Below are 25769 nucleotides of genomic sequence, written 5' to 3'. Positions count from 1 at the left end.
GCACCTGCATTCAAACGATGCGACTTACTTTTTTAGCCAATCTGGATTTTAACTAGGGGTTAATTTCCTCTCTTTTGTATTGTTTCATTTTTGCTTACCTTTCTTCAATAATGCATTCATGATGCGACCCTAGGCTCTAAGGTTTATCAGTCATATATATGTATTTCACCAACATTATCTCTTTGTCCGTTTAGATTTGTGATGCACATAAATGTGAATATGACGTTCCTGCAATTCATTCTCGATTGTCATCTTGCATGAAATAGTTAATTTTTGTTACAACCTCTCTCTCTCTCTCTCTCTATATATATATATATATATATATATATATATATATATCTATCTATCTATCTCTCTCTCTCTCTATATATATATATATATATATATATAGAGAGAGAGAGAGAGAGAGATGGTTATGTGAAAAATGTATTTACTTTCAATGCATTGTCCGATCAAGGGAAGGCAAGAAATCATGGGCCAGTTGTAAGAATGACCATGGTTGATAAGAAGTTGACAATATTGGATTGTGAGTGTATCAGGTGAAGAAATCATCCTGATTTGGACGTTGGTACTATTCAATCTTGACATCTCGACTTGAGCAAGAAACAGAGTTTGACCTATTTAACTCCTTGTATTTTAATCTATTAACTTTGAATGTACAAAAACCGTTATTGTTAACAATTAATAAAATGGACGTTTCAACTTTCAAATTAAAAAATTTAACATAATAACTATTGTTGCTAACTGATTTATACGTATGAACTGCTCTTTCCTTCTAGGGAGAGAACGACTTGCAATTATTTATGAAAAGGAAATAGTGTTTTAGCTGAGATAGTCCCACCATGATAGCACTGTGTATGAAGTGGAGTCCATGATAAAATAAAATAGTAGATATAGGCAAACACGAGATGGCAATTATGGGGCCCACAGGCCCTTATTTAACGTACATTTTATAAGATTATACACATAAATTTTCCCGTAGATGCACCATATGGGAAGGGCAAAGACTGAATGCTGGGTCCAGCATGATGCTGGAGCTAGCAGCATATCCACCGCATCTGCTCTGGAGATGGAACATGCTTAACCTCATGTGACATGACTCGTACATCGCACTAACATGGGATGCTTGAAGCCTGTTGTTTGTCAGAAAGAACGAAAGTACTCAAAGGACTACCAAGGTTGAGGCCTAGGCTTAGTCTGGTCCTGCCTACCAGGCTTTGTTAGGCTTAGTCCTAGTTCTAGAAAGACATTATGGACCATTTGCATCCAAGATCATGATCACCCCAATCTGATCTCTCTCTCTCTCTCTCTCTCTCTCTCTCTCTCTCTCTCTCTCACACACACACACACACACACACACACACTATTTAGAGACTGACAAGATGGATCCAACACAGCAACTTGTTTTTTCGCATAATTGGGGAAAACCACCTCACTCACGAGCTCATTGGCGTAAAAAACCCAAGTCCCCCTTGCCTATCGGGAAGTACACCCAGCTTTGTTCTAGGGGCACTCATGGCTTTCTAACTCGTGATGTCTCTTCAACTTGGTGACTTTCATGAGCCGCCCCTACCAGATGTAGTGAGCCCTTGTGCATAACATGGGACCGATTATTAAAGTTAAGTGATTGAGAGCATTTGAATGTAAATGGAAGGGAATGAAAGGGAGTAGGGGTGGACAGTGGACAGTGGACACTGGGTCAGGTTGGACCCTCAAGGGCTTGAAAGCCAGGTCCAAGTGGACTTGCTCAGCATGGAACAGTGTCTGGCCTAGGCCCAGGTCAATCAAGCCCTACCCATCTCAAGCCAGGCACCTGAAGCCCATGGAGGAGAGAGAGAGAGACACACACTTGGTCAATGTCCCACTAGTCTCACCTTTTTGACAAAGAAAACAAGCTGGGTCAGGTGTAGGTGGATGCTTTTGACAAATTTTTTCCAACAACCCCTGTTCCCCCTGTATACAAACAAGGGGTGTAGAAAGAGAGTTTGATTATGAGTGACTTGTCCAAATTTCCTCCTACACTCCCAACACCCTTACCTCTCCTGGATCCAAATGCACTCTTGTGTTCCCATTAACCATTTTTGACCTTACCACATCCATCTGCTACAAAGCATGGGCTATTTTTGCTGCCGCAATCTAGGAATTAAAAACAAAAAGGACAAAGAAAAAATGTGGTTTTCTAATGCAGACCTACCTTTTATATGAAATTCCATGTCACGTACCACCTTTTCTCAAATTCCTGATACAGTCTTAGGTTTTGTTCTGACAATGGTCGAACAATGACCTGTTTTAGCCTTCACCCTCACCTAGCTAACCTGAGTCAGACGTTTTAAATTATTAAAATCATAGCAGCTGTGAGTGGCGAGGAATCGCTAGCAGGTGGGAGGGAGAGGTAATTGTAAGAGCTTTCAATGGGTGAGTGTAAAGACTATCTCACGATTTTTCATGGTATGATAAGTATAAATAATATACATGGGTAAGTTACAGTTCAAATGATAATAAAAATACAGTTGGAAGAGAACTAAAATCTCTCTTTAATTTGTGGGATTTGAATGAGCCCATGAAGTGGCCTGGATATGTATCCAGCTATACTTTTGGGTGAGGCTCTAACCTCTTATCTTGAGCTCAAAATTCTGGCATCTTTTTGTTGGTTCTGATATATCATATCTGGATCATCTCTTGGTTCTGGACATGTAGTCTTAACAATATCCCCCTCAATCATAACGGTCCTTCACAGATGTTGAGCTTGAATCTGAGATGCTAAAATGAGTCTTGTGCCAGTGGTTTTGTAAGTATGTTAGCAATCTGATCCTTGGATGATCGATGAGAGATTGTAAGTTGTTTCTTGCTGACTTTGTCCCGAACAAAATGCACATCTATTTGGATGTACATGCTTCTCTAAGGGAGGACTGGATTGGCTGTAAGATAAGTGGATGATACATTGTCACACTGGTTTGGGGGATATAAGAAGAGGCCTAGCTCAACAGCAATTGGTGGACCCATGTTAGTTCGGCCGCGGTGTTGGCTGTTGCTCTGTAGTCCACTTCGATGCTGTAGAGGGCTACCATAGGATGTTTATTGGAGTTGCAAGATATTAGATTTGGGCCAAGGTAAACTGCGTAGCTTGATGTTGATTTGCGATCATTATATGGTGAAATTGCTTGCCCTTTATATGACTAAATCATAATTGAGAGTGTGTTTTGTTGGATGTAGGAAGGAAAGGTGAGAGAATTCAAATGAAGAAAACGTGGGATGTTTTCCTTTTGAAAAAAAAAAAGGTTTGGACTTGATGATGTGGAATAGTTTCATATTGAAGAGGTTTGAGTTTGTTGTGGGCTTTATAACCTACATGTAAACTCTTACACTTATTCCTAAGAACAAGAGGATGGGATGACTACCACAGACATGCGCGCGCACCCGCCGTGCCGTGACGGGCGGGTTCGGGTAATTGGCCCTTTAGGGCCATATCTAATCAAGACCAAAGTACCTTTTTGCCCAAAGTTTCTGTGATTATTTGGATTCATTAATGGGTTATGAGAAATAATAACGGGTCACGACTAGGGATGGCAGTGAGGCGGAGCGGGGGACAAGGTCTCCACCCCTGCCCTGCCTCAAGATTTTATCCTCCACCCCCGCCCTGCCTCCCTGGCGGGGATGGATTTTATCCTCCACCCCCGCCTTCATCCATGTTTCATGTCCTCCATCCCCGGTTCAAACGGGGATGAGGCGGGGCGGGGCGGGGCGGGGATACTGCGAGGAAAAGTGGTCGGGGCGGGGATGAGGCAGAGATTGTGGCGGGGACAGGGCGGGGCGGGGAAAAGTGCACATCCATCCCCGCCTCCACCCTCGGATGGGGATGGATTTTAACCTTCGTCCCCGCCTCCATCCCCGTTTCATACCCTTCATCCCCGGTCCAAACGGGGCGAGGCGGGGCCCCGCTTTCCCCCGGTCCACTGCCATCCCTAGTCACGACTCCTCGTAGTTTGTGTCCGTTAACGGGTCTCGACTCCTCGAATTCTGTAATGGATCCCTTCCACATTTTTGTAACCGTTCGTGGGTTATAAAAATGTGGTTAGGGTTGGGGTTACGTATATGCTTGACGCACAGAATTCTGAGGAAGAAAGGCTTTGCGTTTTCTCTCTCCCTGCTGCTCTCTCTCTCTCTCTCTGTGTTTTTCCTAAAGGGGCTTTCTACAACATCGGTTCAAAGAGGTTGTCTTCAAAGGACGATCTGTCGGAGTGTACCGATCATGATCGTTGAGGCTATTGTATATGGGGGAAGGACACCGGACCCTGTTTGCACTGTATGTGGGGGCGAATCTTCTCTAAGGAGAGTACTTTCGTACACCTTAGCCTGTTATACAATATTAACATGTTTTCGTTGTTTTTATTGTGTTCTCTGCATCTCTGTTTGTTCATGTGTTGTTGTCTACATTTTGGTATTATGCAGAAATCGATATGCTTGCTTCCTGTTCCTGTTTTGATCAATTGTTAATCATGATTTTCATGTTGCTGTATATCCTGATTTATGTCATGATGTTGATTGTGAAACTATGTGATCTGAAATATGATCCAACATGTTTGAGGTATCGAAGTATGTGCTTGACAGCGTTCTAATGTTCTGTGGTTGGTTGGTACATATATTGACATACTTTGTTCACTGCGTGCAAGATGTTCAGTCGAGTGAGGGTAGCATATTATAGGGCACCGACGACACTGTGATAGATAAAGGGATTGTCACACTCTTGACCCGAAAGAGCTAATAGACATGTGATTGATGCCATTGGTGTGGATAGAGGTTTGGCAGCCAACATGGTGGTCTTGATGAGTACATTAGTAATGTATATATGTTGATTCTTAGGAACAAGTGGAGTGAACCTAGATCCTTGATGAAAAAATTGTGGTTGAGATAAGTGGTGAGTTGATAGATGTGGTCACTTGAGTTGCCGGTAACAAGGATTTCAATAACGTTACATATAGCACGATGTTGCATCTATGTTTGATGAAAAGAGTGGTGTCGATGGAGGCTCTAGCGAAGCTATGGGCAAGTAGAGCACTGCTTAGCTTTTGGTAACATGCATGGGGAGCTTGTTTAAGTTGTGAAGTTTGCACATATGATGGGGTGTTGAAAATCTTTGAAGCCAGTTGGTTGGCTCATGTATAAATGCATTGTATTCATCAAGTTGATGCACTTTTTAATTAAGACTTGTGACAATTGAGAGTATCATCTTGATTGTAGCTGGTTTAACTACCGAGCTAAAATGTCCAGAAAAATTCAATTCCTTCTTCTGTAGTTTTAATAGTAATCATTCTGATTTTTTTCTATAATTGCCTAAGCAGCTACTTGGCAAGGAATCTAATGACAAAAATCTTGATTTATGACAAGTCACCCTTGATATGCATTTTTCCTTTATATATATGAAATTTTTTTAAAAAATCTCTAAAAAAAATTTAGGGTTATCTGACAAAATTGATGATTAAGCATCAAGTCTGCCATTTTTGTTTGGGGTGACGTAGATTTGTCTTCTTACATAAGACAGACCACTCAGAGTCTCTCTCCTATATTACTAAGAAAACTCTAAATAGAGTCCTTCTCCTATGTTCCCTCTTTGTTTTAGAAACTTAGTGTGAGACTTCTATATATAGAGCTATAGAGGGTGGTTCCAAGGTGTGATTTTCAAGAGAGGCTCTTTGAGGGTTCTTGTTCACAAGGGTGAATCTACTTATTCATATTACAACAAATGAGGAGAAAGAAGGTGATGCAGATTTCGGTTTCGACTTGTAAGGTTGAGGTAATTAGTATTGGTTGTATATTAGTGTATTTTTTTTTGTTCTTGAGAGCCCTATAACATTACATACTTTTCGGTTTCAATAAAGATTTTCGCATACTCTCTCCATGAACGTAGATGGTTTTGCCAACCACATAAATTCAGTGCCTTGTGTGCTTGATCATTTTCTTGTTCTTTCATTGCATTGTGTGTTTGTACACTTTCTGTGTCTTCAAATTGGTATCAAAGCAAGACCTGATCTTAGGGCTTGTTCACGACAACAATGAAAGGATCAAGCGTGAAGTATGAGATTGAAAAGTTTAATAAAAAAGATGAACTTTGGATTATGACAATGTAGATTGAAAGATTTTTTAACCCAACAAAGGTTCATTAAATCACACTATAAAAAAAGTAAGAAACATAAGGATATGTCTGATGCTGATTCAGATGACATGTGAAAGAGCGGTTAATGTTATTCTGCTTAATCTTGCAGATGATGTCATCTATAATGTCATGAATATAGACTTTACCCCAAACCTATAGTTGAAATTAGAGAGCTTATACATAGGGATATCAACGGGTCGGTTTTGGTTCGGACCCAGGTTGAACCAGACTTGGACCCAATTTTTGGGTATGGTATCGGGTACAACCCTGGGTCTAATTGAGTCCACTATAAAAAAACCATACCTGAACCCGATAAGAATCACATGAACTAGACCCAGACCATACCTGGTAAAACCATATTTTTTATCATTTTTACATTGAAAATTTGTGGGTCTTAATCAAAACTCAGGTCGATTCGGGTTTAGTATAAAATTTCACAAACTATACCCAGGTCTAAGTACTAATCAGACTTTCAGTTCTGGGCTTGAGTCTTAACCGAGTCTTATTATTTATCACCATACCCGGACCCTATAGGGTTTGATTTGGGTCAGGTCCAGGTAAACCCAACCTGTTGATACCCAACTTATACATGACAAAATTGTTGACTAATAATAAGCTTTATTTGAAAAAGCAAATATATTCTCTTCAAATGGTAAACGACTTGAATTTGCAGGATCACTTGAAAGTCTTCAATAGGATCTTAACTCAGTTGTTAAGTTTTGAAGTAAAGATTAAAGAAGAAGATCGAGCTTTGTTATTTTTTGTCTCTCTTCCTTGATTCTACAATAACCTAATGACCACTCTCTTATTCGGTAAGGAGATTCTTGGGTTGGACGAGGTTACTGTGGCTGGCATGCACCGACCAACCTCAAGGACAAAAGCTTCTGGCAAAAAATGATTTGGGTAAAAAAAGAGGTGAATCAAAGTTACGAGGTCCTGAAAATAGGAATCAGTTAAAATTGAGAGGAAAGATCAATCTTACTGGCTATTATTGCAAGAAAGATGGACACTTGAAGGGAGACTGCAAAAAAGGTAAAGAGGACCGAGAATAAAGAGAAAAAAGGCAAAACTTCATAACAAGCAAGTGTGGCAACCGACATAATGAAGGTGATGGTGTAGATATTCGTTTAGTTTATGCAGATATGAATCAATTCTTATATCACCGGATTTTGGATTTTGGATGCTCATACCATATGTGAGATTTGTTTTATACTTATCAAGATTATGATGGTGGTTCAATTCTTATGGGTAATGATGCAATGTGTAAGATTACATGAATAGGAATAGTAAAAATCAAGATGTTTGATACGATGATAAAAACAATTGACTGATGTGTGATATTTTCCTTAACTTAAGAAAAGTTTAATGTCTTTAGGTGCTTTAGATATAAGTGGTTGTAGGTTTGCACTAACAGGTATAATTCTTTAGATAAATAAAGAACCTTTAATAGTCATAAAAGGCTAGTTGACAAGAAACTTATATAGGTTGATAAGGAACACGATTTCAGGTGGAGCAGTTGTGACCATCAACTATAACGGTCGGTGCAAGTGATCTATCATGCTATAAATATGTTATAAACTCAAATGATAACAATAAGTGATGTTGGATATAACACAAAAGATGGAGTCACTCAATGACGATAAAACTTGAGACTCGATAGAGTTACCCAAGAGCAAAAAAGTTATGGTGTTCAAGTGAGTGTTTAGGAAGAAAGATGTTGTATCAAAAAAAGATGGTGATAAGTTTAGGCATTGCCTGCCCTTAGTTAATATTTCAAGTTAGAAATATGGCCACCAAAGAGAGGGGCATTAAAGGTGAAAGAATTTTTTTTCATGGGTGATGGCAAGCCAAATCTCAGGTAAAAATTGTTGGGGTGATGTGTCTTTGTCTTGCCACATAAGACATGGGACCACTTAGAGTCTCTCTCCTATATTACTAAAGAAACCCCAAATGAAGTCCTTCTCATATGTTCTCCTTGTTTTTGAAACTTAGTGTGAGACCTCTATATATAGCGGTATAGACGGTGGTTTCAATGTGTGAATTTCAAAAGAAGTTCTTTGAAGGTTCTTTTTCACAAAGGTGAAGGGATGCTTATTCAAATTGCAACAAAGGAGGAGAAAGAAGGTGGTGCAAATTTCGATTTTGACTTGTAGGGTCGAGGTAATTCATATTGGATGCATATTAGTGTATTTCTTTTTGTTCTTGAGAGCCCTATAACATTGCATATTTTCCAATTTTAGTAAACATTTCTCCCGTACTATCCTTGTGGACGTAATTGGTTTTGCTGAACCACATAAATTCGGTGTCTTATGTAATTGATTACTTTCCAGTTCTTTCATTGCATCGTGTGTTTGCATGCTTCCCGCACCCTCAATTTTTACCTGCATGATTCGGTTTTTGGTTTGTGTAGTTTGAAAAATATGAACCCTACAAAGAAATATCATGTGTTTTTTCATTTCTTATTGATTTGTTTATTTAAGAAGCCATTTTTATTATTTTTTCAATTGATTCTTGATGTTTTAAGGCTGCAAAAGCATTTTCAATGGCATATGTGATCAATCCTCTACTTTGTGAGGTTTTAAGGCAACAAAAAGTGAAGATCTTTATATGTTAATGCTTTATTTTTTACAATTTACATAAGAAAGTTGGGTTCTATTGGCAGCAGTAGGTCTTGAGGTAAGAAATATACCGATTATTTGTTTGTAAATTTGCCAATGAGAATGATCTAGTTGAGTAGCGGATTCAGGATTTTGCTTAAAGGTGGTCAAAAAAAATATAATAAAATAAAATATAAAACTAAAATATAAAGGGGGGCAATATAAATTTTTATATTCTTCTTAAACAGGAGAAAAATTTGTTATAATAAAATAAAATATAAAACTAAAATATAAAGAGGGCAATATAATTTTTTATATTTTGCTTAAAGGGAGGCAAAAAAAATTATAATAAAATAAAATATAAAACTAAAATTTTAAAATGTGTGGATGACTACTATACTTGTGCTTAAAGGGGGGCAAAAATTTTTTATAATAAAATAAAATATAAAACTAAAATTTCAAAACTTGTGGATGCATGACTACTATACTTGTGCTTAATGGGGGGCAAAAAATTTCAAAACTTGTGTTGAAAGGGTCCCAAAAAAATTTTAAACTTTAGGAGGGGCTCGCCCCCCATGGATCCACCCGGCCCTTATCTAGTTTATGTATAGATGATGCTCTCTTTGCTTGGGACAAAGCTTCCATTTCTTATGTAAGAAGAGCATGTTGGTTGAAGGGAAAGTGATAGAGACACGCGTGATTTTGGGCGTGTCTTGTGCAATTTTTTTTCTCTAGCTTTTGGGATTCGATTTAAATGTCATACATCAGTTATTGTGAGCTGATTTTTATTTTTGATTGGCAATGAAAAAACATGGAGGCTATGGTATAGGAGAAATAAACGAAAGTGGAGAAAGGATTTTAGATTTTGGTTTGTCCTATGATATGATCTTAGCAAACACTTAGTTTAGGAAGAGGGAGTCTCACATAGTAACATTTAAAAGTGGGGTTAATACGAGTCAGATAGATTTTTTCCTACTTAGAAAGAGAGATAGGGGTTGTTGCATCGATTGTAAGGTTATACCGGGAGAAAGTGTAAATACACAACATAGAGTCTTAATTTTAGATCTTAGAATTAGACAATGCCGCAAAAGGGATAGACATAGAATAAATCCTAGAATTAAGTGGTGGGCACTGAAATGAGCTAAACAAGAAATGTTTGTAGAGCGGGTAGTTAAGGAAGTTGATTGGTGTCTCGAGGAGGATTCAGAATCAATGTGGAATAAGATAACGGGTGGCATGAGAAAGGTAGCTAAGGAGGTATTGGGTGAGTCTAAAGGCGGTGCACCGCTAGGCAAAGATACATTGTGGTGGAACGAGGATGTCAAATTAGCTATTAAGGTTAAAAGAGAGTGTTATAGAAATTTAAGTAAGAGTCATGATAATGAGAATTTGGAGAAGTATATGATAGCAAAGAAGGAAGCTAAAAAAGTAGTTCGGAACGCGAGAGATAAGGTATATATGGAGGTTTATGATAAGTTGGATACCAAAGAGAGCGAGAAGGATATTTATAGGCTTGCAAAGATGAGATATAGGAAATCGAGGGATCTGGGTATGGTTAGATGTATCAAAGATGAAACGCAAAGGGTTTTAGTCAAAGATGAGGAGATTAAGGAGAGATGAAAATATTATTTTGATAATCTATTTAATGAAAGTCATGCTCAAGATCTTGGAGACTTCTCCATTCCTTTTCATGAGATGAATCATGACTTCATGCGCAAGATTCAAAAGAAAGAAATTACAGAGGCTTTGAAGAAAATAAAATCAAGAAGGGCAGTTAGCCCAGATGGTATACCTATCGAGGCTTGGAAATGCTTGGGAGAAAAAGATTTAGAATGGTTGACAAATCTTTTCAACAAGATTTGGCGGACAAATAAGATGCCTAATGAGTGGAGGAAGAGTACTTTGATGCCTCTATATAAGAATAAGGGTGATATACAAGATTGCACAAACTATTGTGGTATAAAACTCATGAGTCATACTATGAAACTTTGGGAGAGGGTGATTGAGTTTAGGTTGAGGAAGGTTGTCATGATATCGAAGAATCAATTTGGTTTTATGCCTGTAAGATCAACTATAGAAGCTATATATCTTCTTAGAGAACTTATTGAGAGAAATAGAGAGAGGAACAAAGATTTGCATATGGTTTTTATTGATTTGGAGAAGGCATATGATAGAGTACCTAGGAACGCTCTTTGGTGGACAATGATGAAGAAAGGTGTTTCTTTCAAGTACATTAGTATAATTAAAGATATGTATGAAGGAGTAGTAACCAATGTCCGCACTTGTGGAGGGGTGACAACCAATTTTCCTATAACGGTTGGGTTACATCAAGGATCTGCTTTAAGCCCTTTTCTATTTGTTATAGTGATGGATGAGCTTACGAGATCAATTCAAGAAAATGTGCCGTAGTATATGTTGTTTTGCTAATGATATTGTTTTGATTGATGAGTCTAGAGATGGGGTTAATGCTAAGTTAGAATTATGGAGACAAACATTGAAAGCAAGAGGTTTTAAATTGAGTAAGAGTAAGACATAATACATGAAATGTCGGTTTAGTAAGCAACGAAGTACTGATGGGAGTGTAGTGAAGCTTGGTGAGCAAAAAATACTGGTGGATGATTGTTTCAAATATTTGGGATCTATAATTCAAAAGTATGGAGAAATTGATGGAGATGTAAATCATATGATAAAGGTTGGGTGGATGAAATGAAAGAGTGCAACTGAAGTGTTGTGCGATCGTAGAATGCCATTGCGGTTGAAGAAAAAGTTTTATAGGACGACGATTAGGCCCGCTTTACTATATGGTACGGAATGTTGGGCTGCCAAGAGATATCATATTCAAAAAATGAGTGTAGCTGAAATGCGTATGCTGAGATGGATGTGTGGAAATACAATAAAAGATAAGATTCGGAACGAGGAGATACGTAAGAAGGTAGGCGTTGCACCCATTGAAAATAAGATAAGAGAGAATCGTTTACGGTGGTTTGGACATATTCGGCGAAGATCTAATGATGCTCCAGTTAGAAGGATGGAGAAATGAGAAAATATATTAGTTAAAAGATGTCGGGGTAGGCCTAGGAAGACATGGATGGAGGTGATAGGAAATGATATGAATGCTTTGAACCTCACCGAGGACATGACATTGGATAGAAATGATTGGAGGAGAAGGATTCATGTGGAAGACCCGAAATGATTTTCTTTTTTGGTTTATATCGCTGACCCCAATTGTTTTGGTATGAAGGCGTAGTTGTTGTTGTATTGGCAATGAAAAACCAAGGGTTCAACGTGTGAATCAAAGTGATTAAAAAACAATTTTCAACATCATTTCTTGCACGTGAATTTATGCATGTTTTATGGCAATTGAATGTTGTATCTCAAACCACCATATTTTTTCACTTTTTCATATGATGAAAATGATGAAAAAGTGAAAAAAATTAGGTGCAACATGATTGCACAAATATTTGTGCATTAAGCACTTGATCACCCTTCATCTTAGGGACAGGGCCTGTCAGGTGCGAGGCCCAAGATCTGATGGAGGGCTATCAGGTGCTTAATGCACAATTTTTGTGCAATCATATTGCACCCTATCCATACTCATATGTGCGCACCGATACTGACAACATTGTTGCAAGCCACAATAAATGTAATTTTAGTTAATATAAGAGTAAAAAAATGAGAAATTTTACAACACTCTAAAATGTTTTCCACCCTTGTGTGTGAGGGAGGCTAACTGAAGGCCCTTAGTTGACTATTGGCAGAAAACTTAGGACTATGCCAAGAATTTCAGAAAAGGTGGTACCTGATATGGAATTTCAAGTGAAATGGGGGATCTACATAAAAAAAATCACCCAAAAAAATTGTTCCTGGGCCAATGGGAATGGCCCTTCACATGCATGCTCCCTCCAAACGGGACCCACATCATGCTGGCTGTCATGCTTGTACTGATATGGTAATTGGTCTAGGAATTTGCCTTAGTGTTCCTGACTCAATTAAGGTGCAGGTCCCTGTCCAGCATAAAGACGGATGGTGCAAGGTATTATATTGTCCAGTACTGTACATGCACATGCACATGGAGACGCACATCCACGTGCGCATGCATGCACGAATTTGGTGCGCTTAGGTGGGAGTAGACCAACTCTGCAGCCAGCATAGTGCTCTTCATCTACCAGCCAAAAGCAGACCTGTAGGTAGGGGTGTCAAACGCTCGGGTTTGGTTCGAACATTGGGTGAAACCAGACTTGACCCCAATTTTCGGGTATGGTATCGGGTTTCAGACTCGGTCTAATCGGACTCACCATAAGAGAAACTATACTCGAACCCGACAAGAACTACATGAACCATACTCCGGCCATAGCTGATAAAATAATATTTTTTATCATTTTTACATTGAAAATTTGTGGGTTTTAATCAGAACTCGGGTCGGGTATAAAAATTTACAAACTATACCTATATCCATGTATTAATCAGACCTTCGAGTCCAGACTATTGGGTTTAGTATAGGTCGGGTTTGGGTTAACCTGACCCGTTGACGCCCCTAGCTGTAGGTACTCAAACAATATTTTGCCCTTCTCATTTATGAAACTGTGAGGAGAATGAGACACACATACATGGCCATTTGAAAGGATAAAAAAAAAGGATAGTGGACAACCCTTTTTTTCAATTATACAAAGCCATCTAAAATGTTGGTGTGTTGGATCTTTAGAGGAAGTGAGATGTAAAGCACCCATTACAGTAAACAAAGAAGAGAATATATACAATGAACGAGGCTATCCTTTCATTGGTTTGGGAGGGCCCAAATGAGATTTGTCCAAAGCATATTGACGTGACACAAACGCTTTGATTGAGGGCAATGTGGGGTGTTTTAGGCATTAGTTGGTTGTTGGGGAGCCAAATCCACTGTTGTCACTAGCATGATGCATGTCATTTTGTTCTCTCATCTCCTTTGTCCTCTACTCAAAAGGGAATAACAAAACTCACTAACACTGATTCCTCATTGTCTACAAGTGAAATTTGGAGGGTCATCAGCCTGCACTTATGGAGGTTAACTGAATAGGGTTAAAAAAGTAGGTCCCCATGAAGTTCAAATTCAAATAATGTAGTGTATAATACTTGTTTTTTTCAAAGAAAGAATCATATCCTAATCCTAAATATTATAAAAGTAGGAATGAGGGAATTTCACTACAAGAAACCTGTGGATTAGCGACAACCTAAATTCGTCGCTAATCTGATGCTAATATGTCGCTAAACAGTTTAACGTCGGATTAGTAACGGATAACTTTCATCGTGAATTTTTCGACGCTAAGTAGTGCCAGAACTTATCCGCCGTTACTTTTGTCGCTAATTTGCGACGGATTAGCAACGAACATGATCCATCACGAGTCCTTCGCTATTTTAAATTAGCAATGGATAATATCCGTCGTTAAATTTAAAAAAAAAATTAAAAATTTTTCTCTCTGTCGGTGCGTTCTCCGGCAGGAAGCAATTTTTTTTGCACAAAACTGGCGCGTTCCGGTGTCGGGACGCTCTTCCGCAGCGAGCCAGTCATGGCGGGAGAAGGAACGCTGGCAGCCGCAAGCGGCCTCTCCCGTTGGCCGATCGGGAGGGAGAACGACTCCCCCTAGAAGGAGACCGACAAGCTCTATGTCGACGACCAGAGGACCATCTGGCGAAAATTGGCGCGGTCGGCGTTGATGAACATCGTCGGCGTCTTCTTCGACGCTCGGTACTTCCTCTTGGAGATTCGTCCGATGGGCAGAGGGGCGACGGTGGTCCGACGGGCGGGAGGGAGGAGGGGGTCGTCCGTCTCGGAGCTGGTGGCACTCGTGGTGGTGAGGGCGTTCGGCTTGGGAAGGGAGGCGAGGGAGTCGAAGTTGCATATTTCAAGCTGGAGCGCCCGAGTGAAGGTGTCGGTCTCACGGCTCATGAATGCCTTCGAGAACCAGAAATCGACGGTCAACGAAGGTCGGAAGGCCCACGTGTCGAGGCTTGAGCAGTTTTGGGACGCCATTGGTTTCTTCTCTCTTCCTTTCCTTTCCCGTCAAAAACTTCACGGCCAGAGTTCCAAAAAAATCTCGAAATTTAGTTAAATTAGCGATTGGAGAACCAATGCACCTATGCTTCCTTCCTGATAAGTAGACCGCAATTCAGAGTTCGAACGGGGGGAGGGAAAAACAGAGGGAGAAAAAATTTTGAACGGGAGAAGAAAAAATTTTGCTCCTCAGGTGGGACGGTTTAAATCGAAAATTAGCGACGGAAGTAGCGAGAGAATTTTTTCATCCCTAATCCATCCCTAATTAGCGACGGATTAGGGACGGAAAAATTCCCTCACTAATTAGAATTTTTTTGTAGTGTTTTGGCAACAAAAAATGTTGTCGTTAATCCATCGCTAATTAGCGACGGATTTAGCGTGAGAAATATTTATGTCGCTAATTTCGTAAATATTTCGAATGTTAGCGACAAATAGTTTTCTCTCGCTAATCCGTCACTAATTTGTGACGGAAAAAATCTGTTGCAAATTGTCATCGCTAATTAGGATTTTTCTTGTAGTGTTTGGTGCAAAAAATTAAATGCTTCATTATGTTTTTAAAAATGGTATTCTTCTTCGTGTATTTTGACTGTGTAATTAAAAAATAGTTTGCCCCATTTCTATGTAGTTTGAAAAAAAAATGACACTTCCACGGCATATTATAATTTTTGAACTGAGAACCCCTCTCTCTCTCACACACACTAAGAAACGGTGAGAATCTTAATGTCTAAATCTTGATAAATAGTATTTGATGGCGATTTTTTTGTCATTTAAGTTTTCTTGTGGGGCACACATGGACGGATGCTCTAGTATGATATTAATGGAGTAAAAAGATAGGGCTGTCAACTGCAGGTCGGGTTAGGGTTGATCAGGACCTACCCATATAAGTATTAACCGGGTTTGGGTTCTATTGGGTCATGAAAATAGAATGCCATATCCGGACCCACATATTTTAAAATTTTATTTTCATTAAAAATACACATATATATATATATAATACTGAGGTGGGTACCCGGCAAAAAATCATTACCCAAACCCGGCCCATATATTCTCAGATTGGGTTCGGGTCGACCCAAATATTATTCAGGTCAGCACTTTCCTTGCCCATACCTGGAAAATGGGGTTCGGATCAGGTCGGGCACATGGTACAAAGTGGACCCGTTGACAGCCCTATAAAAAGGTGATGAGAAATCACCGATCACAAATCAAACCAATATGTGAAACGAAGAGTAAGTACAACCATGTCAAATTCGTTATGTCTTGTCCCCTGCAACAGGACGACCACCTCAATCTTTGGTAGTTTTACGGTATGGATACGGCATTCTACGGGTGGTGCCCATATAATCTAGGGTTTCTCTCTCACACATTACCATGTTTAAAAAACTACCATTCAACACGATAATATCTAGCATATAATTTGTTTTTGCGATCTTTTGATTCTGCCAAAAACGACTTCCCTAAAAACTAACTAAAAATAACTGAAATTGAATAAAAAAACTAAAATAACTGAAAACTTTATTACATAAACAAGTAAACAAGTAAAGAAATAACAAGAAATGATAAAGACTAGAAATTGTATCGTAATCTCCACCCTCAACTCCTATGTCTCGGATGTATGTATAAATAACAGTTTCTAATCCCAAAAACTTAAACTTTCTTTGATAAATTTTCAAAATAGGATAAACTTTATGCTAATTCTAAATATGGGTCATATATAGATTACACTTGACAATGAGAAATTGGTTTGGACAAGTAGGATCTTTTTGCCCAAAACCTCTCATAGCTATAAAAGGTAAATATTATTTGTGCCTAATCCATGTCAAGTAGACCGATTTTGTTGTTTGAGTTCTTAATTCATAACTTATGTCATATATAAAATAGAAACTAAAGCTAGTGTTTGATTCAATATTGCCTTGGAACTTAACAGATCCTATACACAAAAGGCATCCCATGCTCAATCTGCATCATGCATGAAAACAAGCCCAAATGATGCCACCCTAACTTTGAAATGAAAGGACAATGGCATAGGATGGCACTAATTTTTGGTACAATATCATAATTAATTACCATGAAAAATATGACAAACATGACTAATTTACTTTTTCTTGATAGTTTTGCTCTTTTCTTTGGCCTTTTGCCTTTCTTCTAAAAAATAATCATGACATTAGATTTTTTAAGGCGATAACATACATGATGCCTGTTTTTTTTAAGCGACGAGAACACCACAAGGCGCCTGATTTTTTCAGGTGACAACTTAGACAAGTGGCTTGATCAAATCACTTAATTTTTCATGCGATTAAAAAGCAACACTGTAAAAAAATCAATTGACCAGATTTTATCATATTTTCTAATTCACAGCCAATCTCAGTATCTTTATCAGTAAAATGAACTGAAGAAATGAGCACCCCCAATAAACATGCGAGTTAGATTCCTATGTTTCACAACATAAAGGGCACGGATTAACTATGGTCATTCCTCCATTATTGAATGTGTTTTCTTATCTCGCGAAAGGCAACCTGTGGTCAGATAAGGCTCATGGCTCTTGTGATTACCATATGACAATTGCAAGATGTCCTAATGAAACAAATGCATCTCTCTCTCTCTCTCTCTCTCTCTCTCTCTCTCTCTCTCTCTCTTTTGTTTGGATGGCGCGTAACGATGCTCATTTTCGTCATATTCGAGTTAACATTCAAAACCTGGTGCATAAAATTTTGGTAGATGTTTATGCGATCTTGCGTATGCATCTTAGTGATCTTCCACTCCCTCCTGCTGATGCTACCTATCCTTTGTCACAATCTGGGCACGCGGCTATGGCGTGAGCCCATTTTATCTGTCTAATGTTCTTTTCTCTTGTGCTTTCTTTATTTGTTTTGGATTTTGTTCTTGTTCAGTTCATGGGTTCAACATTTTGTTGATCTTCATGAGTGGTAATGTTGAATTACTTTCGGCTCTCTCTCTCTCTCTCTCTCTCATGTTTATCTCTCTTTCTCTCTTACCTCGCCCTGTCCCACTCTTTTTAACTTGCTCTTGACTTTTGGAACGCATATCAGTGATAGGACAGGAGCTGAAAACTACACTATGCCTAATTTCATAGGTTTGTATCCACCACCCACTTGGAACATGGTTGCTGCATATATGGAAAAGATAATGGTTGAAAGGATGGTTCTTTTTATTTTTGGGGGCTTGGGATAAGGTCCTAATCACGTATATATGGAGGCACAATAGCATTTTTCAAGGATGCATCCCGTGAACTACATTATTCAGGGGTGCCCCACAATGATGATGGCACAATGCGTGAATGACATCTGTAATCTGTATGTATCCTTAGAGAGGAGTCTCTCTCTCTCTCTCTCTCTCTCTCTGGCGGGGGTGGGGGCGGGCAAGCGGCTCGGGCGTGAGCCCATTTTATCTGTCTAATGTTCTTTTCTCTTGTGCTTTCTTTATTTGTTTTGGCTTTTGTTCTTGTTCAGTTCATGGGTTCAACATTTTGTTAATCTTCATGAGTGGTAATGTTGAATTACTTTCGGCTCTCTGGCCGGGGCGGACACTTGCAAAAAGATTTTTGAAAAAAAAAAACTTTAACAGCGGGTGGAATAGCCGGTAATTAACATTTAGCAACGGTCAGAACTACCACTAAAAGTTGTTTTTTCATGCTTTGTGCACACAATTGACAGTGCGTACGTGCATCGGTTACCTTGTTTGCCAGATGAAGGCCGATAGGCAGCTACGCTCTACTCATATGTGTGTGTTACATGTCCTGATTGCCCGGAAGCATCTAGAATGATATATAGCCTATGAATATGACATTTTATACAATTTAGTAAATACTTCCTTTTGTTATTTAAGATGTGGATGGGACACATAAAATGTGATGTTTATAGGCTATACCAGTCTGGATTCTTTTGATCTGGCAATCAGGGCATCTAATATCTGCATTGGTATGATTTTGTTTGTCTGTTCTTATTATTACCTAAAAGTCTATATTGGCGTCAGAGAAATCATTCTGAATCTTGTTGGATTTTAAGTACATAATAAAACCACATTCTGCGGACGCAATCTCTGTTTAAGCAGTAAGATTATGGTATTTACCAGTAAAGTGTTCATGAAGATCGCACCCTATAGGTCTGATCTGGATTTGCAGGTTAAATCCAAACTTTAAACAATCTAGTAGACCTACTGTTAATTAATCAGTTTATATGCAATTGCCATGGTCCATTCATTTCAGGTTTGGATGCGATTTTATTTCATTGAATTATTGAGCATCAGTGAAATATATGACATTATTTAATTTGTCATGCTTGAAAAGCCCCACATTTGTTTAAATGCATTCATCCCAGCTGCATGTCTAGTAATAAATCTATGATAAGATTAGGGGTGGATGGGTATATATGAGAATCACAAATATGCAAACAACCGTATGAATTATATATTTCCAACCTTTTTTCTCAAATCCAACCCTACAGATGTGTTGGGTGTGACCGATTTGCTAAGAATCAACACCTGAATCGTGTTTTTCCAGAAAATATGAATTTTGAGCCCTAAATATTTATGAAAACATTTTCACTGTTGATTTTCAAACTCTAAAAAAACCTACCACTTGTCAGAATTGGACGATCCAGTAGCCGATCCAGAGAAATGAAGCAGATTAAAAAAAACTTGAAAATTCCAGTTTATGCAGGAGTAATCATCACCCATAAGATTAGATTTATTTTTTTAAAAAGAAAGGCAAATGTTCTCATTTTTATAAAAAAAATTACAACATATACATACATTTATCACAATGCTGTGTTTGAGACAACTGGATCGGAATGACAAGTTGTCATTCGAAATTCCTATAAGAACTAAGCATGAGCATGTTGAACCATCACATCCAGAAGCATGACACTTTCCCTGTTTTTTTATCTTCAGCTTCTTTCATTCTCTCCACTCTTGGAAGATTTTGACGTGTAATAACTTCATACTTAAAGAGTACTTAGAGCTGCACCATAAAAGACAATCTCATTCCTGTGTAACCATATCAGCCTCCTCCATGAGATCAAAACTCAACTCTTCCATTTGTAGTCTCCTCTATCCAACCCACTTTGTTGCCAATAGGAGAGGAACACATCTCGCGGATTGTTTAAGCTAACCTCGTTCTAGAAAATTTTTTGCAGCTTCCTAAACCGTTGGATTCTGCAACACACTCACAAATACAACACCGACTAGCTAGGCGAAACCCCAACATTTAAAGATTGTCGTCCATTCTTGCCCTGCCTTGGAATACGAGTCATCCAAATAAACTTGCCCTTGGAGGTAGATCAACCCCTGCCAATGAGGGTGCCATTCACTCGGTAACATGAGGTCATACAATACTATCCATTCTTCTTGTGTTCCTACCTTATTTTGTCCTTCATGTTCATAATCCTCACTCCTGCCAATGATCTCATAAGGCATGCATTTGGTGAGAGGCAACTAAACTGTGTTGTCGAGCTACATTGATCTGCCATTGACCCTCAACAGACCAACTGTGCTTTACCCTCGTTCTCGTGCCTCTACTGATACAAAAAAAGTCTGAATATCTAAAATCACAGTGGTTCTTTTGCTGCCTTAACATCTCTCCAGAGAGATGTTTTTTTCCCCATTGCCTATCACCACCTTAACACTTGATAAAAAAAGTCAAACACCTTTAAGATCCCCTTTCAAAAGCCAGACCTGTTATTTCACTTGGTATTCTCCACCTAATTCTATGGCCACCCCTCAAAGCCATACTTTTCCCTGAAAACCATCCTTACTCCGCCCTCCTCGTTGGCTATCGATCACCACCACTTTAATAATAATACATTATTAAAATGCCTTAGGTACTTAATCCTCAAAACACACACACACACACACACACTTTCCCACCACCAAAGAAAGTTGTTAAGAATCGTGTTTATCTTCTTTAAAACTGCCTTTGAGATAGAAAATATTGCCATAAATGTTGTGTAACCTTGGCAAGGGCATGTTTAACCAAGGTGTACCTACTTGATATCGAGAGCACTTTGGCTTTTCATGCATCAGCCTTGCTTCTTATCCTGTCTTTCAGTGACCTTTTAATTGTAGGTTCTAAGCTCTCATTGTCATCATTAAATAATACAAAGCTACTTTTGACATGGCTCACTCACAAATCAAAGATTTCATTAAAGATGTTAAGAATGAGTTGCAAACATTTCATATTTTCTTCACTCGCTTTACCAAAATCTAGGACATCATTCACAAAAAAAAATATGTGAGAATTGAACCATAACGGGTAATTAAGTTCACCTCCTTATACATACCACTCATACTGACTTGCTTCAAGAGATAGCTAAAAACTTTCATTGCTAAAATAAAAAGGAATGGGAGAAAGTGGATCCCCTGGCTTCTTAGGTTTGAAGAAAGGCCTTTGTTGGCTATTAATGTAAACTGAGATTAGATTGATTGGTATCATCTTATTACATTTTGTTTTCCTATCATGTTCTGTGGTCAAGTAAAATGATAATTTTGTTGGTTGTTACTGAGACATTTATGATAAAGAAGCAGGTCAAGCAAAAAGGCAAAATATTTAAATGTGTCCACATCTGCTTGTTCTAATTCCAAGAATGAAAAGGGGTACGTTTTTAGATGTATACGATAGATAGCTACAAGAGCAGGAAATGGTTAGTCATTATCCAATTTTTGCTAAAATATCGCACACAAAGATAACGACCATAAAAAAAAATTCAGATGAGCACTTCACCTGTTTGCTTCCAAGTTGGAATCTTTTGGCTCTAGTACACTCAATTTGCATACAAGAATTTGGGCTGTCATGTGGGGACAAGATTAGAGCCAAATGCCTGTGTCCACTTGTCATAAACTTTTCTTGTAAACTATTTTATGCAATGCGGGTCCAGATTACATTGAAAATATGTCAGAGAGAGAGAGAGAGAGAGATGCAAGCACACCCACATGACAAAACAGGGCAATTTGGACTCATCAAGCCTCAGGAATGGAGTTGCGAGTAGCTTTGGATTCGCCCAAGAGAGTTAAAACCATAGTGTTACCAGGATGCAAACAGTTCTGATCCAGAACAGCTAAATATATGAAGATTCAGATCGAAATCAGATCCGGAACAGCCAAACATTGCAAAAATCCCAACCTAGATCTGACCCATTTGCATCCCTGGTTACCAACATAAGAAGAGGGTACGAGAAGAGAAGCATCTAGGAAATGTGTAACTTTGGAGATTTTTCTGAAGCATAAAGAGAAACAAGAATAGAGGGCAACATAAAGAAATAAATAAGATGTGCACTACTTAAATTCATCTTTCAAGTGTTTTTTCACCAAAAAACACTCATAATTTGTGCATGCTTTGTAAATGAAAACATAGTTTTTGAAAGAATACACTTCTAACATGAAAAGGACATATTAGTTTTATCTCTTATTTAAAAAAAGAGGGTTCTCTACTCACAAAGACACTAAGCATAGCAATTCTATCATACCAAAGTGATAAATCAAATTGTTATTCAAACATATATAATTGATCATTTTTTACTAAACTGAAAAAGACCTCGGTGAAGTGAGGAAAAACCCTGGGTGGGGCCCCACGACCATCTTGCCTTCCGTGGCTCACCTCTGAAAGCTACAGGCACACACTTGCACCAGCAGGGTTTGATCCGGGGTCTTCAATTCAATACCTTCACAACCCCAGGGGTGGTTGCGAAGTGATTTTCTTGGGAAGCGAGCTTCGGAGGTTTTTAAAAACTTTAGTAACTATGGTTTAACCTCTTAATTTGTTCGGTTTTGAATGTTATCAATAGAGCTGCATGCTACATGACACTAAGTGAATTTGTATTTTTGGATGAAGTTGGATGACTCCAACTCCCTTCTTGCAAATATCTTCCACCATGTTATGTGCTAGGTCCCACAATAAGGCATTTGGCTTGGAACAAAAGCATGCCATTCTGTATATCACGACGCCGAACAATTTTGCTTCATCATCATCACACCTAACTGTCTGCATCCACCAACAAGGGAAGTCAGTTTCTTGCAGGAATAATTATTTGAAGGAACACAGTAATCATATCTTATGGTTCTAAACTACTATAAAAAAAATCCCAATAGCATCACCGAAGATATGCTTCATCTTAAGAGTAATGGGTCGGTGCTAAATGAAATATGTTAAATGAATCATGATAAATGGGTTTTTCAGGGTTTTTTGTTTTATTTTTAAATTATGACTGTACAGATGTGATCTATGTATTTGGTTGTATAGGAATCAGCTCTTAAAGCGATTCCATCAAATGGGTGGGTTTTTATAAGGTTTGAAAAATCAACTGTCCAAAATATTTGTAAATTTTCGAGGCTGCAAATATCATTTTTTTTTTAACGAAAACACATGATCCAGGTGTGGATTCTTAGAAAATCGACCATGCCCAGTACATTTATAGGGTCAAAACTGTGTAAAAAGCACCCGAAAAGCCGAAAAACCTATTTAGCATGTTTCATTTAGCACAGACCCATTACTCATCATCCTAATATATGGTTTTTGTAATGAGAAAGGTTTGCATCTAAAGCATCAAACAATGACAAAACCCAATGGATGCTATAGAAATATCTAGGATATATGTCTAGTAGGTTAAAAGTAGCAGAAAGATTGCATCATGAGATGAACAGAGTCAACCTCACACGCATCCTTTTTTTTGCTTAATTTCATTTTAGATACAGCCTCTTAGTGGGTATGACAACAATCTCGAGAGTCCAGGTACAGTTGCATTGGTACTCGATACACCCTAATATACTGTGTATCAAGAACACCAGTACCAAATGCTAGTACGGGGAACTCGTTATGAAGTTCACTAATAGTAGTATCAAATGTTTAGCTTTTTTTAGGATATCCGGCCACTTTCCGACAAGCCACCAGCAGGAAAATGTCACTCGTTAACGTCGTAGTGGGATTAATCTGGTAGAAATTTTCTCATATGTGTAAGAACTTGAAAAAGTGACGAAAACTTTCTTGTTTGTCAACTTATTTTCTTCTCTTTTTCATATGTTTTTGTATTTTTCTACTGTGGTTTTCTTGTAAGGAAACCAAGAGAATTAAATTAATAGAACAGAGTTTAACTTTCCGGACTACACCATGAGGTAAAATAAATACTTTTTCCCAAATTTTGAAATGCTTAGTCACCTTTTGGTTTTCACCTTCGCTTACTTGATAAAAAACTTTTTTTTAAGGAAACCAAAAGTATAAATTTGATAGATCAAAGTAACTTTTCTAAAATTTTGGAATTCTTAATCACTTTTGTTCAATTTGCAACCTTGGCACTTTTGTGCATGTCTGTGTGAACGCCCTGATGTTCTTTTGTTTGATAGCTTCTTCATGAATTTCTTTTAGTGAGGATGAAATATGAAATTGTTTCTTTTACGTTCTTACATGAATATTGGTTTGCCATTGGACTTAATATCTCCAGAGAGAACTTGGAGTATTGCTTACACCACCAAATTGGAAAGAGAGGGCAGATAGCTGGCCTGGTCTTCGGTCTGTTCGCCAGTTACAAATAAAGCTTGAACACTTGAAGCGGTAACTTATCTTTATCACCACTGTATTTTCTGCAATTTCCTTACTTTTACCCTGTGAAATTGTTGAGCTAAGGTTGTGGAGATTTTTCTTGATCACCAAGAAAAAATTTAATTGTGAAAATAACTAAAACAGTTGGGATTATCCATGTGGGGATAAGGATACATGTTCTTAAAAAGGAAGGGTTGGTTAAATCCAACATTAGTTTGAACTTCACAGGAAATGGTGAGTTAATCTGTTTCCAATAAATGTTTCCATTACACACACACACACACACATATATTCGGTTGGCAGTGTCTCTGCACCTGTATATTACATACTTCGAGTTGACACGTTGGCATGCTTAGTTGCAGACCTCATGAAACCATGTTGTAGGTGTAATTTAACAGGTTAGTGGCCTTTTCAGTCTCCTTTCCTCGTGAAACAATATTGTAGTTCAGTGTTTTATGGGGAGATCAATTTTCAGTTAAAATATGGAACGGTTAATTGAGCTGCAATTTCAACTTTGTTCATTCAGGACATGAATAGAAGCCCAGATGAGAATATAAAAATCGTTGGGATGGATTTAGGCGAAAGCAAGGGAATCCCAAAGAGCAGATAATCTCTTCAGGTGCATATCTTGAAAAATCTGAGCAGATGTTCTCGACACACCAAAGGTCCTTACTGCCTCTTCCCAAGCTGGACTGCACACAATCCCCTGCACCATCAACTTCATTCATCAATCTCAGCCTACATTTTGAGTTCTCATTCACAAAAGTACACGGAGCAGACGACGACATGTAATGACCAAAACTGGGGCCTCTAGAGCCTGGGTTTATGAACGTTAGTTCTTAAAGAAAAATTACCAAAACAACCTCAAAATCATGTCAGATTTTTTTTTTATAATGGCAATAATAGTAAGGTCCATTCATCCATCATTTGCAATGATTACCATCATAGTAAAAAGTATTCAAATTACATATTCTGAATGAAAAGAAAATGCAAAAATGAAATAAAATACTCTGAGTACTTTGATGTTTGATAGTAGCCGAATCTGAATCCAAGGTCAAGTCCTTCGATCAACAGCAATTAGCTGTAACCAGGTGGGGGAGAATCTATAATTCAATAAGTTCACATTTATAAATAAGACATGACCGTTACAACTGTAGTGAGCTCTAAGATCCTAATCTTAATTTAGTTTGTTAATTAAACACATATGTTGTTTATGAATTTTATCATCCTTTAATGTCTCTCTATCATCATTCTCAAACATGATATTAACATTCTACACTAACCGACTATTTCAGAAATAGCCTCTCTAGGCGTAGCAACCCATGTAGATAATTCAGAGTCTATAATGTTGGCCAGACATATGAACCACTCGTAATAATATAATCCAAATCGACCTTCACTATGGACTCACAATCACTGCAACTTGCTCGCTGGGAGCCTCAAAATGCTCAT

General features: G+C 38.2%; 1 protein-coding gene across 1 annotated transcript; it reads right to left on the bottom strand.

Annotated features, from left to right (window-relative positions):
- Positions 1–14386: 14386 nt before the first annotated feature.
- On the bottom strand, positions 14387–14755 carry LOC149812230 (calmodulin-binding protein 25-like). The gene has a single exon (XM_089993010.1). It carries the CDS (start codon positions 14753–14755, stop codon positions 14387–14389), a length of 369 nt encoding a protein of 122 aa, XP_089849136.1.
- Between the last annotated feature and the right edge of the window lie 11014 nt (positions 14756–25769).

This window comes from Nuphar pumila, chromosome 17 (assembly GCF_984573655.1).
Source record: "Nuphar pumila chromosome 17, dmNupPumi1.hap1.1, whole genome shotgun sequence".
In the NCBI taxonomy this organism is placed as follows: domain Eukaryota; kingdom Viridiplantae; phylum Streptophyta; class Magnoliopsida; order Nymphaeales; family Nymphaeaceae; genus Nuphar; species Nuphar pumila.
This window is presented reverse-complemented; position numbering and strand designations above follow the sequence as displayed.